The sequence below is a fragment of the Nycticebus coucang genome, chromosome 9, assembly GCF_027406575.1.
Source record: "Nycticebus coucang isolate mNycCou1 chromosome 9, mNycCou1.pri, whole genome shotgun sequence".
Taxonomy (NCBI): Eukaryota; Metazoa; Chordata; class Mammalia; order Primates; family Lorisidae; genus Nycticebus; species Nycticebus coucang.
Genome location: NC_069788.1, coordinates 103,799,364 through 103,813,669, shown reverse-complemented (window position 1 = coordinate 103,813,669; position 14,306 = coordinate 103,799,364). Strand labels below are relative to the sequence as shown.

Sequence of the window (14,306 nt, the reverse complement as noted above, 5' to 3'; positions counted from 1 at the left end):
TAATTGTTTATATATTGATTCATTGACATCCACTTCTTCCTCTATTCCCTCAGAGCCAGTTCCAAATTCTCAACTACTATGAAATGGAAAACTTTAAAAAAGTAAAATAACGGCATACAGTAGTTGTTAATCAATTGCAGGCAGATGGGGAAAGCACAGGAGCACAGGTTAATTCTGTTGTCCTGCAGAGGATCCGGGAAGAAGTTCAATAGCTTTCTGTTAAGTTCTGAGCAGTATACTATGACTTTGAATATCCACACCTACAGAACTACAGGGAGGAGGTGCTTAGTAAGTATTTGGTGACTCATGAATGAATTACGAAGGGGTGTAAGGTGGCACGCACACACCTACACCATTACAGATGCTCCCCTAGCCCAGATTAATTCATTCTCAGCTTTATGCAAAGAGTTCCATTATAAGATATGTAAAGACTTAGCTTATTAGTTTTTTGTGGCTGCTGTAACAAAAGTACAACACACTTGGTAGCTTAAACCACTAATAATTTATTCTTTTGTGGCTCTGAGGCCAGAGTCTGAAATCAGAATCACTGTGCCAAAATCAAGATGTCTACAGGATCGCACTCCCTCCAGAAGTTTCGGGGGAGAATCTGTTCCTTGGCTGCAGCTCAATCACTCAAATCCTCCAGGCCAACATCTCCAAATCTCTTTCTGTGTCATCTTCACATTGCCTTTTCCTCTGTGTGAGCACAATCTCTCTTTTCCACTCTTTTACATGGCTGCATTGTGATTGCATTTAGGGCCCACCCAGATAATCCAGGATTATCTCCTTAGACTTAATCACACCTACAAAGACCCTTTTTCCAAATAGGATAATTCTTACAGGTTCCAGGGACAATGACCTGATACCTTTGGGTACCGTTATTCAGCTTAGTATTAGAAAAAGAACAGAGTAGGCAGCAGGGACTACATGAAGCCTCACACTGTCCCTATCACTGTGAGGATGGCTGCTGCACACATCAGTGTCATTTCGTGTAATGCCTGCAGGGCCATATGTGGAATTATTGCCATATGTATGGTTTATTCCCTCTTCTTACAAAGGAGGCGATTAAGTCTGTTGATTAACCATTTCTCCTAGGGTGAAAAGCTCTGTCTCCAGAGTTGAGTTAAGTTTTCACATGTGGAAACAGAATTTTTCATGCTTAGGCAGTTTTTGGGCCAAAATCATGCTTTCATATATTTACAAGTTGTCATTCTTGATTTGTTTTCTAATAACATCATTAAATCTTGGGATGCCAAGGCAGGAAAACTGCTTGAACCAAGAAGTTTGAGGCTGCAGTGAGCTATGATCAGATCACTGCACTCCAGCCTGGGCTACAACAAAATGAGACCTTGTCTCAATCAATCAATCAATTTCATATTCCCAAAATATGTAGGGCTGATATTAGGCTAAGAGGTATAAAATTTAAGAGGGTGTCAAAAAACTTGATAATCAAAACATTTTAATGCAATTTTTTTTTTTTTTTTTTGTAGAGACAGAGTCTCACTTTACCGTCCTCAGTAGAGTGCCATGACGTCAAAGGACTCACAGCAACCTCCAATTCCTGGGCTTACGTGATTCTCTTGCCTCAGCCTCCCGAGTAGCTGGGACTACAGGCGCCCGCCACAACGCCCAGGTATTTTTTTTTTGTTGCAATTTGGCCAGGGCTGGGTTTGAACCTGCCACCCTCAGTATATGGGGCCAGTGCCCTACTCACTGAGCCATAGGCGCCGCCCTAATGCAATTTTTTTTTAAAGAAACAAGGTCTTACTATGTTGTCCAAGCTGGTCTCCAACTCCTATCCTCAAGTGATCCTCTTATCTCAGCCTCCTCTATCAGCTTCCTAAGTAGCTGAGATTATAGGTTCAAACCACTGTGCCCGGCATCATGGAATATTTTATGCTTTTTTTTTTTTTTTATCACCCTCGGTAGAGTGCTGTGGCGTCACAGTTCACAGCAACCTCCAACTCCTGGGCTTAGGCAATTCTCTTGCATCAGCCTCTCGAGTAGCTGGGAGTATAGGTGCCCACCAGAATGCCCAGCTATTTTTTTGTTGTAGTTTGGCCGGGGCTGGGTTCAAACCCACCACCCTCAGTATATGGGGCTGGAGCACTCACCCACTTAAGCCACAGGCACCGCCCCATAATGGAATATTTAAAAAATACCAAATCTGCTGGGGGTGCTGGCTCATGCCTATAATCCTAGCACTCTGGGAGGCCGAGGCAGGTAGATCCCTTGAGCTTAGGAGTTTGAAACCAGCCTGAGCAAGAGTGAGAGTTTGTCTTTACTAAAAATAGAAAAAAGAGAAAATTAGCCAGGTGTTCTGGCAGGTTTCCATAGTCTGGCTATTCAGGAGGCTGAGGCAGGAGGATCACTTGAACCCAGGAGTTTGAGTTTGCTGTGAGCTGGGATGCCATAGCACTCTACTGAAGGTGATATAGTGAGACTCTATCTCTTAAAAAAAAGACTAGCATTATACTTTGGGGCAGAAGTGCTCTGAACATATTTCCCAATCTATCACAGAGGATATTAAAAAGACATAAGAATCAAGATTTTAAAAAATTAGTAAGTTTTACTGCCACATCAAGGATATTAAATGAAACACTGACATTTTTTATATGAGAAAACAATATCCAGATGTTTTACCTGTCATTGCTTTTGCATATCAATATAAATGTCAATGCAGTGAATAAGGCAAATAACACTTTAGAATTATTATGAAAATAATTTTAACCCCTGAGACTCCTCCTCGAAAGGGTCTTGGGAAACCCCAGGGTTTGCAGATCATACTTTGTGAACTGTGTCTTAAAGAATAAAGCTTTAAGATTATATCAAAAGCAGGCTTGGCACCTGTAGCTCAGTGGGTAGGGCACTGGCCACATACACTGAGGCAGGGGGTTTCGAACGCGGCCCAAGCCTGCTAAACAACAATGACAACTGCAACAAAAAAACAGCCAGGTATTGTGGTGGGTGCCTGCAGTCCCACCTACTTGGGAGGCTGAGGCAAGAGAATCACTTTATCCCAAGAGTTTTGAGGTTGCTGTGAGCTGTGACACAACGGCACTCTACCGAGGGTGATACAGTGAGACTCTTGTCTCAAAAAAATAAATAAATAAAATATATCAAAAGCATTGTCAATGACAAGGTAAGATCCTCAGTCAGATGGGAGCAACATAATTATGACTAACCTAGGGCGGCGCCTGTGGTTCAAGGAGTAGGGCGCCGGCCCATATATCAGAGGTGGAGGGTTCAAACCCGGCCCTGGTAAAAAAAAACCCTGCAAAATAGTAATAATAATAATAATTATGACTAACCTCAATATTAAATCTTGGAAAAACAAGTGAAGAGGTGAAGCAAACTGACTCATCCCTCACAGAAATAGTTTTAAGCAATCAGGAAATCTCTGAAGCTAGAGATAAGGTATGAATAAGATGTAAAAGAATCTCAATGACATAAGCCATGGCCATTTCAGGACCACTGACTGGAGAAACACCACTGTACCCATCCCTTACCTTCTATCCCTCACCTCCCCTGCCTCCCAGGTAATAAAGGAGCAGGGGATACTAGAACAGCAGAAGCTGGAAGAGGAATGAGCCAAATACCAAGCCCCGGAGGCCAGCCTGCTCGATGCTGAAGCTCCCTTTCACTACTTCAGCATTCTACCTGGGTAAACTGCCAAACCACTGTTGGTCTCAGTCTCCTCTGCATGTAACACATCTTCCCCATACAGTTGCTGTAAGGTACATATGAGATGGTGACATTTAAAGCATTTAGCACAGAAACTGAAAGAATAAGTATGCGGTAAGTGCCTCTTATTAAACATCAGTAACACATTTCTATGCTGTTTCACTACCCAGTATTCACTAACTTTTCCCTACATATACAAACGCTTAGCCCAGTGTCCTGCCAGTGTTAGGTGTTGAGTAAGGGAAGCACATCTAGACCTGTCACTTCTCCCACACTGCTTTGGAAGTCATGGCTCTCTCACCAACAATTCACAGAGAAATCTGATGCTTAAACATGAAAACATATATGTAAATGTGCAAATTATTATGTAAAAATGGAAACAGTTCTTATATGATAGAATTATGCTTTAAATTTTCTTTCTTTCTTTTTTTTTTTTTTTTTGTGGTTTTTTGGCTGGGGCTGGGTTTGAACCCACCACCTCCAGCATACGGGACTGGTGCCCTACTCCTTGAGCCACAGGCGGCGCCCTATGCTTTAAATTTTCTTAAAATAATTTTCACTGGTGTTGAAAACAAAGAAATCATCTTTAAAAAGTAAAACTAGCAAAATGTTTAACCCACCAACAGAAAAACGTAATAACCCTGCTTTTTGCTAGTAGGTCTCTGTGGTAGACAGAACGATGCCCTTGCCCCCAACAATATCCTCATCCTAATCCCCAGAACCTATGAAAGTAATACCTCACATGGTAAAGAGACTTTACAGATGTAATTATGTTAAGGACCTTGAGAAGGGCAAATTATCCTGGTAGGCCCAATGAAGGACTACAAAGATCCTTGTTAATAAAAGATGGAGGCAAAAAAGGTAAGAAAAGATGTGACTTCAGAAGAAAAGGTACAGAGAAAAGAAAAGTAGAGAAAGATGCAACATTTCTGGCTCTGGAGACAGAAGAGGGGGCCATGTGCCAAGGAATGTGGGTGGCCTCTGGAAGCTAGAAAAGTCCAGGGAATATTCTCTCCTACAGCCCAGTGACACTCATAATGGACTCCTAAAAAACAGAATACTAATATGATAAACTCTTGTTGTTTAAGCCACTAAATTTGTGGCAGTTTGTTACAGCAGCAAATAGAAAACCAATGCAGTGGCAAAGGTTATCTAACCACCTTTGGTATGTTTCAGTGCACAACACAGCAAGTAGCCAGGTCACTAGGGGGAGGACGAACAACTCTGATGGCTTTACTAAGCTCCCCAGTGCAGCTTCTGGTCATTGCAACACCACAAAATAAGAGATTCACCATTAACAACCACCCTCATCACTGAAGATTTGGATTTCAGAGGCCTAGAACATGAGAATATCCTTGTTTAACAAGCCCCACTGGTGACTCTACTAGAAATAATCTGGTCCACACCTTGAGAGACATTCATTTCTACATGTAAGGAGCTTACAATTTACGTGCAGAGAAAATACAATTCCTGATCCTTAATAGACAAACATACATGCATTCTTTCAGAGACAAGTCAATGGCCAGGGGAGGAAAGAGGAAAAGTTGGAAATATGTCCTGGAACACAGACATGTTCTGGTATGCTTATGTCAATAAAAACTAGTTTCATTGCTCTTTCCTGTGTAGCTGGTGCTTTAAGGCTCCAAAGCAGGTACAACAGAATCATGGCAGCCCTGCAGACCTCCGGTGGAAAAGCTGAGCACATGCCCAACCCAGAATCGTCCTGGCCTCCCACCTGCCTCACCTGTTTCTTTATGAGGTGGGGATGCACTGGCCCAGGGCATGTCATCTTCAAACTGAACCCAGCTGCTGATGGCTGAGGCCAGATCAGGTGGGGGCTGCTCAGGGGTCCCAGGTAGAGAGGCTGCTTCAGAGATAAGGCCCATCTTTTCAGAGGAGTCATCCTGCTCCGAAGGGGAAAGGTCCTGAGAGCCCCCATCCACCACATGGTTCTCTGCAGAGGAGTTCTCAGACTGGTCTGAGGAAGATGACAATGCTGGGAGGTGCTCTTCGGTACCCACTGGAACAGAAACCAAACACAGCCATCATGTGAGGAAGGCTACTCTGTAGAACTGTCTCATAGAGGCAAAAACTAAGGATAGGCACAGGGTGACTGCAGGACTCACCATGATGGTGAGTGGGGGAGAAGAAACAGCCACACCCATCCGACTCTATGCTAAGGGACTATTTCCTTCATTATGTATAAAAGCTATAATCTCAGTAGGTCTCCAGCTGGTATCCAGGCAGGTTAAGACTAAGAGCCTTCTTCACTATTCTTATCCCAACAGCTGCTCCAGCACTTAAGGATGGGGGGTTCCCAAATGAATGTGGACCCATAGAGGTCAAGAATAAGTTGACTGAGACAAGTGAAAGGCAATAGAAATTGGTAGGGACTGTGGCCAAATGGGACAGCTTCTGTCTAATGGCGTGCAAACTCAAATTTCAAACTCTGTGCAGTCCAAGCTACACACAGCCACAGACCACCAGGTGCAAACCCTGCACTAATGACCACCTGAATGAAACAACCAACACAGAGGTGTTTAATGTTTAAACTAAGACAGAGGCTCTGCTTGTAGTACTGTAGGCAATGTATCTGTCCTAGAACATTTAACAGCCTTCAAAAAGTTCTTTTGGGGAAAAAAGAAAAAAAACATATCCTGATTATGGTGGTCTATGTACAGATCTGGATGTATGCTCAAATTCGTTAATTATACACCCAAAGTAGTCAATTTTACTGTATCAAAACTTTAAAAAAATCAAAGAACATGAAAATCCTCTCTCCCCTTAGTAGCCAAATGAACTGCTTTACCTCCCTGTAATCAAATCCCCTAGACCAAGAAAAAAAAAAGTGAGCTACATCTGTAATTTCCTAGTAGTGAGGCCCAGTACAGTGGCTCATGCCTATAATCTTAGCAGTCTGGGAAGCCAAGTTGGGTGGATCGCTTGAGCTCGGGAGTTTGAGACCAAACTGATCAAGAGTGAAACCCTATCTCTGAAAATAGCCAGGTGCTATATAGGTGTCTGAGGCAACAGGATCCCTGGAGCCCAGAGTTTGAGGCTGCTATGAGCTGTTAACACCATGGCACTCTACTGAGGGTGATAAACTGACACTGTCTCTAATTAATTAACTAATTAATTAATTAATTTCCTAGTAGCCGCATTTTAAAAAGTGAAAATAAATAGGAGAAAGTTTTTTTGTTTTTTTGTGGTTTTTTTTTTTGTGGTTTTTGGCCGGGGCTGGGTTTGAACCCACCACCTCCGGCATATGGGACCGGCGCCCTACTCCTTGAGCCACAGGCGCCACCCAGGAGAAAGTATTTTTAATAATACATATTTCAGGCAGCACCCGTGGCTCAGTGGGTAGGGCGCCAACCACATACACCAAGGCTGGCGGGTTCAAACCCGGCCCGGGCCAGCTAAAGCAACAATGACAACTGCAATATAAAAATAACTGGATATTGTAGTGGGCGCTTGTAGTCCCAGCTACTCAGGAGACTGAGGCAAGAAAATCACTTAAGCTCAGGAATTTGAGGTTGCTGTGAGCTGTGATGCCACAGCAATCTACCAAGGGTGACATAGTGAGACTGTCTCAAAAAAAAAAAAAAAAAAAATATATATATATATATATATTTCAACTCAGTATACACTCATTGTAAAAACTATAATGAGATACCTAACTTTAAAAAAAAAAAAACTAGGTCTTTGAAAATGAGTGTAGGTGGTGGCGCCTGTGGCTCAGCAGGTAGGGTGCCGGTCCCATATGCCGGAGGTGGTGGGTTCAAACCCAGCCCCGGCCAAATTAAAAAAATAAAAAATAAAAAAAATAAAAAAAAATAAAATAGAAAATGAGTGTAGGTATGTTACAATTACAGCGCGTCTCAGCTCAGACTAGTCAGAGTTGAGGGGCTCAGTGGCCACATGGCTGCAACACTGGACTACACAGCGCTAGGCTCATATTTTCAAGGTGTTGTAAATGAAAGGGGGATGATTTCAGTTGGCATTGGAAGCTGCAATAGAACAGAACCAACTGTTTTATAATTCTATAAATACCTCCCAGGCCCTACCTTGACCTTCATCCTGAGCTCAGTGGAAGTCATCTTCATTGTCAAGTATGACAGACTAAGCTCTCTTCACAGGCACTGTGCTAAGCCCTCTCTGTGTTAATTCTCTTAATCCTCACAACAACCTATGTGATAGATACTGTAATTATCCCCATTCTAGATATGAAACTAGGCATTAAATAATCTACCCAAGGGCACATCACTCATGCGTGGTGGATCTAGGATTTGCATCCAAGCAATCTGGCTCCACAGCCTGTCACTCTTTATCAACTACTCTTTCAAAACGCTGAGAGTAAAGCACTTCATATTTAGTTTTTGTTTCTTAGAAGAAAGAAATCAATACTTCTGGTGTTTCCAGCCTCCCTTTTAGGGCCCTAAGGTTCCAAAGATGTCTTCTCTGGCTTCTTAGTGGAAGAATCCACACATCTCAGGAAAGTGACAAACTGATTCCTCCTTCTACATTAAGATCTCACCCAAAGAAGGATCCAGCAGAAGCCATAACAGGCACGGCTCTCTGCCAATCTCTTAGGATATGAAGACATTCCTTACCCTTGGAAGGGGTGGCAAAGAGTGGCTCTTCATTGAAGGAGACCCACTCTGACTGGTGGGTTGCAATCACATGGTCCAAAGTCGTCATGCTAGGAAGGCGCTGGTCATCTTCACACTGCCAACCTCAGGGGGACCCCAGAATGATCTCTGGGGTGAGGTTGAGGTAAGGTAGCAAGGCAGAATTGGGCCTAAGGCCTGTAACAAGGGTCTTGCCAAGAGCAGCACTCAGAACGTAGACAGATTTAGGTCCTCTTGTTTTTGGTTAATCTGTCGAGCAGAAATCTGTTTTAAAAAAAAGTTAGAAAGGATAATCATCACATTATACTTAACCTACCCATGTCTAAGGCTTTCAGCACTACCACAGGGGGCTTGAAGTGGTTTCCAGCTTCCTAACCTTTTATGGTCCTGTTTTGCCCCCACCTTTTATAGTGAAATATTTGTGTTCAGCATCAAGAAGTCTGGGTAAGACATCATATCAAACTTGTAAATAATTACATAAATTTCAGCAATTAGCTTCCCTAATTTCCCCCAATTATTATATTTTAGAAATGTTGTCATCTATAATATAGTGCTATCACTGTAAAATAATATTAAAACTTTTCAAAATACTTTCACTTTCTCTTACCGGATGGTGAAATAAAAGCATGTTCTTTTTATTACAAGTGTAGTTTCTTGCCTTACGCAGGTAACTCTTTTCAGGCCTGATTTAAATCTTTGGCAGAAACTCAACACTCTCCAGATGGTATCTCATCTCCAAGCATGATTTACCAATCAAAAAAGAAAAAAAGTAGAAATGGAGTCATCTTGTTCATTTAGAGCAGCGGTGCTCAACCTGTGGGTCACAATCCACAGGAACTATATTAAAGGGCCAAGGCATTAGGAAGGTTGAGAACCACTGATTTAGAGTAAGAGGATAGGGAATATTTGCTTTAGTGAAAAATATGAGTTATAGAAACATATTTTCAATCTAGGCCAATTTGAATTAGTATATAAAGATCTATCCTAACTCACAATGTAATTATCTTCTGTGTATACAGAAGAATAGTTGACTTAAATTTTACAACTTGAACCTAGCTCTTGATCTACTAATGAATTAGTAAAATCTGAATTAATACAAAATAAATGTGCTTCTACAAATCAGCTACTTTTATTCCTTGAACAATATCAGTTTTAAATAACTGAATATACACATTATACAGTAAAATTGAGAAACTTTTATGACAGGTTGTCATCTATAGTAAGTAATGTATACTGAGGAAAATTGTAGTAGAAAGATTTAATAGCTTTTGCTTTTTTGGTGATTAAAACAACTAGTTTTGCTATATGGACTTCCTAAAAAAATGTTTACACAGAATTCATAATTTCAGAAACATTTTCATATTATACTTCATTTGTATCAATCAATACGCATGTTAGTTGAATTATGTAGAACTATATATAATTCTTTTATTAGGAAGAAACATGGGCTTAGAGAAATGGACTTATCAAACACCTTCCGTGTTCCCTGGCCCTTATGTGGAACCTGGCCTGAGGCTCCGAAAGTGTCTCCTCCAGGTTTCTAAGTGGAAGAATTCACAGATCCCACTGAAAAAGGAACTCTTTTTTTCTTTCTTGGTAAGATCCCACCTAAGGAATATTCAAGAAGATGCCCTCATAAGCAGATGTGTTAGTTACACCAAGCTTGGGAGTAATATATCCAACCCTTGAACCCTGGTCTTCTGCTGCCAAAATACCCAGTGATTTCTAACTGGTGTGCCACAAAAATTTTTAAAGATCATTAATTAAGTTGTTTTTGAAAGAATTTCAAAGTACAGTAAGTATATTCTTTTTTTTTTTTAACTCTCTTTTTTGATCAACATAATTTAAGTGTGCCATGGAAGTTTAACTATAGGTTCAAGTGTGCCATGAGATAAAAAAGATTGAAAAATACTGCTCTAACCTTTGGGTCACGGTCACAAAAAAGTGCTACAGAACGTAGTACATATAGACTATTATTACTCAACTAAAGGACTTTACAAATATCAATCACAAGGGAACTATAATGAAATGCTCTGGGACACTCTCTCAGTGGAAGTTTGCCAAAATACTCAAGCTGTACATAAGAAAAGAAAGCCTGTAAATTCTCCAAATCCCTCTCTTAAGATCCTTACCAATCGCAGGACTGGACATGCAAACAGCCTCCTGGAAAGTGCAAGTCTCTAGGCCAGATCTGAACAGCAGCTGTGAGGAGCCCACAGACACAAAGAGCTGATTCCCACAGGCTTCTGCCTATGACGCCTTTCTCAAGACTGATCAAGTGTTAGTGTCACTCGATGTGGTAATGGCTGCAGGCCAAGATAAGACAGCAAAATCGAAGAGTCAGATTCCGCCTCTCACAATAACAGCAGCATGTAAACCAGCCCCTCCCCACTTCTCCAAAATAATAAAAATAAAAAGCCACAAGTTCATGTGCTGACACAGGCAGTGTCATAACTCAATGGGGAAAACATCCTGCTGATCCCATGATGATGAACCCAGCAAAATTCATGGATAAGGGATCTACAAGCCAGGTCGGGGGAAGAAGAGAAGGAAAGGGTAAAGGGAATGGGAATATACCTAGAAATTTTAGAACTAGAGGGTTTTATTTATTTAATCTTTTAAAAATCTTTTTATTTTCTTCATGGACATAGGCAATTATGTTACCCGGGCTGGTCTTGAACACCTAGCCTCAAGTGATCTTCCTGCTTTGGCTTTTGAAAGTGTTTGGTTTCAAAGTACGAGTCACTACATCTGGCCAAGAACAAGAAGGTTGTAAAGATCAACAGTCCAGCTTTTAAATTTTACAGATGAAAAACTACATCATAACAAGGAAATCAAGTGTAACAATAGAGATTGAGAGCACAGATCCAGGCGTGAGGCTGTTCAGATTTGCGTCCTGTACAATTTTGGACTGCAAATTCAACCTTTCTTAAGCCTCAGTTCACCCTTGCACAACAAGAATAATAAAATTCCCTTCATAATTCTAAGGCTTAAATGAGATACTTGTATGCCAAGTGCTTAGTACCAAGCAGAATAAACGCACTGTAACTATAACAATGATAATAATAGCAGGTGACCTTACAGAGGGCTTTCTGTGTCCCAAGCCCCATTCCAAACCTTTTACAAATGTTAGCCATCACCGTCACTACTGCTGATGTTAAATGACTCACCCACTTTCTTAGTGGAAATCTTAGGACTAGAATGCATATTTCATAAAATCATCCCATTTCTGCCATCTATACATTCTGGTTTTAGTGATTTTCCTTCTCAGTCATTGTTGAAACAGTTCTTCTAGGTGCTAAGTGCGGTCAAGTGCTCAGTTACAGAGCCCAGAGGCAGATTCTTTTCTTTTTTTTATAGAGTCTCACTTTATCACCCTTATTAGAGTGCTGTTGCGTCACAGTTCACAGCAACCTCCAACTCCTGGGCTTAGGCAATTCTCTTGCCTCAGCCTCCTGAGTAGCTAGGACAGACGTCTGCCACAACACCCGGCTATTTTTTTGTTGCAGTTTGGCTGGGGCTGGGTTTGAACCCGCCACCCTCAGTATATGGGGCCAGTGCCCTACCCACTGAGCCACAGGCACCACCCCAGAGGCAGATTCTTAATCCTCCTCTTTATAGACACAGGTGCATTCCAGCTGAGGAACCATGATCCATATTCAGAAAGTAAGAATGGAAGAAGATTCCCAAAGATTTATCCACCTTCTTTAGCTTATCCATCCCAGATCAGACACAGGCTAGTTACAAATAGTCAGTAGTCCCAGTAAAGTCTGGTAGAAGGAATGTATTACAGAATCCCTGTCATAGTCCTGTGCCGTGGGTTCTAGGTATTTGCCCTAGAACAGCCACATCCCAGGAACCATAAGACTCTGCCTTGAGAAGTGCTGCACCGGCAACTGGAAACCCACAGAAGAACCCAATATAACTGTGAGGCTAAGTTCACACTGGAATTAGTTTCTCAGTAAAAACTTGACCCCATATTTAGCATGTGAATCATAAAGTATAGGTTAGAATCACCACAAATGAGTAGTGACTCAGTATCAGCAGCAGGACTGACCAAGAGACACTAAAATTTCATTCAAGTCTTTGTTTGGGTTGGCATTTTTCAGATAGACACTTCATTCTCAGTATCCCTGAACACATATTTAAATTTGGATGGAGAATGCACCTGGTAAGAGCGGGGGTCAGCCCTCTAACACACACTTGTGAGGCCTATGGGTCTGGAAATGCACCAGACACCCTTTGAGACAGCGTCCCTTGAGCAGCTCACCATCTTGTTGGGGACATGAAGAGACAGAGCCTGTAACTCTGGATGTACCCAGAGAATCCTTGGTCGGGCTGCCAGCTGAAGGACACACTGGAAGCATGTGCCAGATCAGCCACATGGAGGGCTGGAATTATAAGGGATGGGGATGGGCAGGTTTCGTGGATCTGAGGATGTCTTTAGTTCTGAACCACTGTAAGGGAAGAGGGAGGACATCCTTGATGATTGAGAATCAAAATCAGACCTCAGTGAGGCTTGTTTATGGGCAGCCTTATGAGAGCAGGGGTGTCTACTGGTGCAATAGGGGAAAAAGGACTGATGGACCTTAAAAGCTACAGAGAAGAGTTCAAGGAGAAATGAGAAGCTGCTGAAGGTTTAAGAGGAGAGAATGACTGATGAAGTATGCTTCAGTACAATGGCTCACGGCTATAATCCTAGCACTCTGACAGGCCAGGCGGGAGGATGGGATGAGGTCAAGAGTTCAAGCCCAGCCTGAGAGACATAGTGAGATTCCCCTTTCTACAAAATAAGGAAAAGTTAACTGGGTGTGGTGTACTTGAGTAAAGTCCCAGCTACTCAGGAGGCTGGGGCAGGTAGATCACTGGAGCTCAGGAGTTTTAGGTTGCAGTGAGCTATGATGATGCCACTGCTTTCTCTAGCCCGGGTGACAGAGCAAGACGCTGTCTCAAAAAAAAGAAAAAGTAAGCTTAAGGGAGATCAGCGTTCCTTCAGACAATGCTGAGCAAGAGCTTAGAGTGGCAGTTATCAGCCACAACAGTACCTCCCAGTGTGTTCCACAAAGTCAGGGGCCAGCATCGTGGGGAACAGGTACTGGGTCCTTTGCGCTGGGTCCATTCTAGGGCCTGAGGTTCTAAGGAAGAGCAAGGCAGCACCACTGTCCTCAAGCAGCTGACAGTCGATAGCCAGGAGATACGACATCTCCTACATCTAAAACAATAACTTCTCCTCTCTAATCTTGTCAAAACAGCAACGGCAGCAGCGAGTAAAAAGCATCTAGGAAGGGGGAGAAGGAATAGCATGCCTGGCCATGCTGTTTGTGAGTGACATTCTGTTTAAGAGGGTGGGAGCGGTGGTGTCCAGTACATTTGAAAAGGAGGAATTGGAACAGCAACAGCTAACTCGACCATTATCTTGGGTTTGGGTCAACAAACATTTATACCTACTGGCAATCACTGAATCTTAAGATAAGGAACACATTCTTTAGCCACAAAACCTTTATAATGGGTATGTTCATTATTTTTTGGCCAGTCGGTATCCAAGAACTCTTTTTTGAGGGAGAAAAATGCACTCCCTCATCCCTCCTGGATGGACAAAGCCTAATACCAGGCCTTGTCAATGGACATTAGGATTTTTTTTTTTTTTTTAATGAAATAGCATTTTTTTTTTTTTTTTTTTTTTTGGCTGGGGCTAGGTTTGAACCCACCACCTCTGGCATATGGGACCGGCGCCCTACTCCTTGAGCCACAGGCGCCACCCAGGATTTTTTTTTTTTTTTTTTTAAGACAGAGCCTAGCTCTAGAGTGCAACGGCATCATCCTAGTTCACTGCAACATTAAACGGGCTCAAATGATTCTTCTGCTGCAACCTCAGAGTAGGGACTATTGGTACGCACCACTGCCCCAGCTAATTTTTCTACTTTTTGTAGAGACAAGGTCTCACTCTTACTCAGGATGGTCTCGAACTCCAGGCCTCAAGCAATCCTCCTGCCT

The 14,306-nt window shown here is 42.2% G+C and overlaps 1 protein-coding gene across 4 annotated transcripts in view; it reads right to left on the bottom strand.

The window, feature by feature from the left end:
* Nucleotides 1-14,306, bottom strand: part of STON2 (stonin 2) — a 187,042-nt gene that overhangs the window by 139,666 nt on the left and 33,070 nt on the right. For 2 of the 4 annotated variants that reach the window (XM_053602425.1, XM_053602428.1), the window contains exons 2-4: nt 10,445-10,618; nt 8,295-8,576; nt 5,429-5,704 (exon numbers count right to left, since the gene is read on the bottom strand). In XM_053602425.1, the coding sequence (XP_053458400.1) occupies nt 5,429-5,704; nt 8,295-8,382 (364 nt within the window). In that variant the 5' untranslated portion in view covers nt 8,383-8,576; nt 10,445-10,618. The remainder of the gene's footprint in view (nt 1-5,428; nt 5,705-8,294; nt 8,577-10,444; nt 10,619-14,306) is intronic. The other 2 variants (XM_053602427.1, XM_053602426.1) reach the window with 2 other exon arrangements.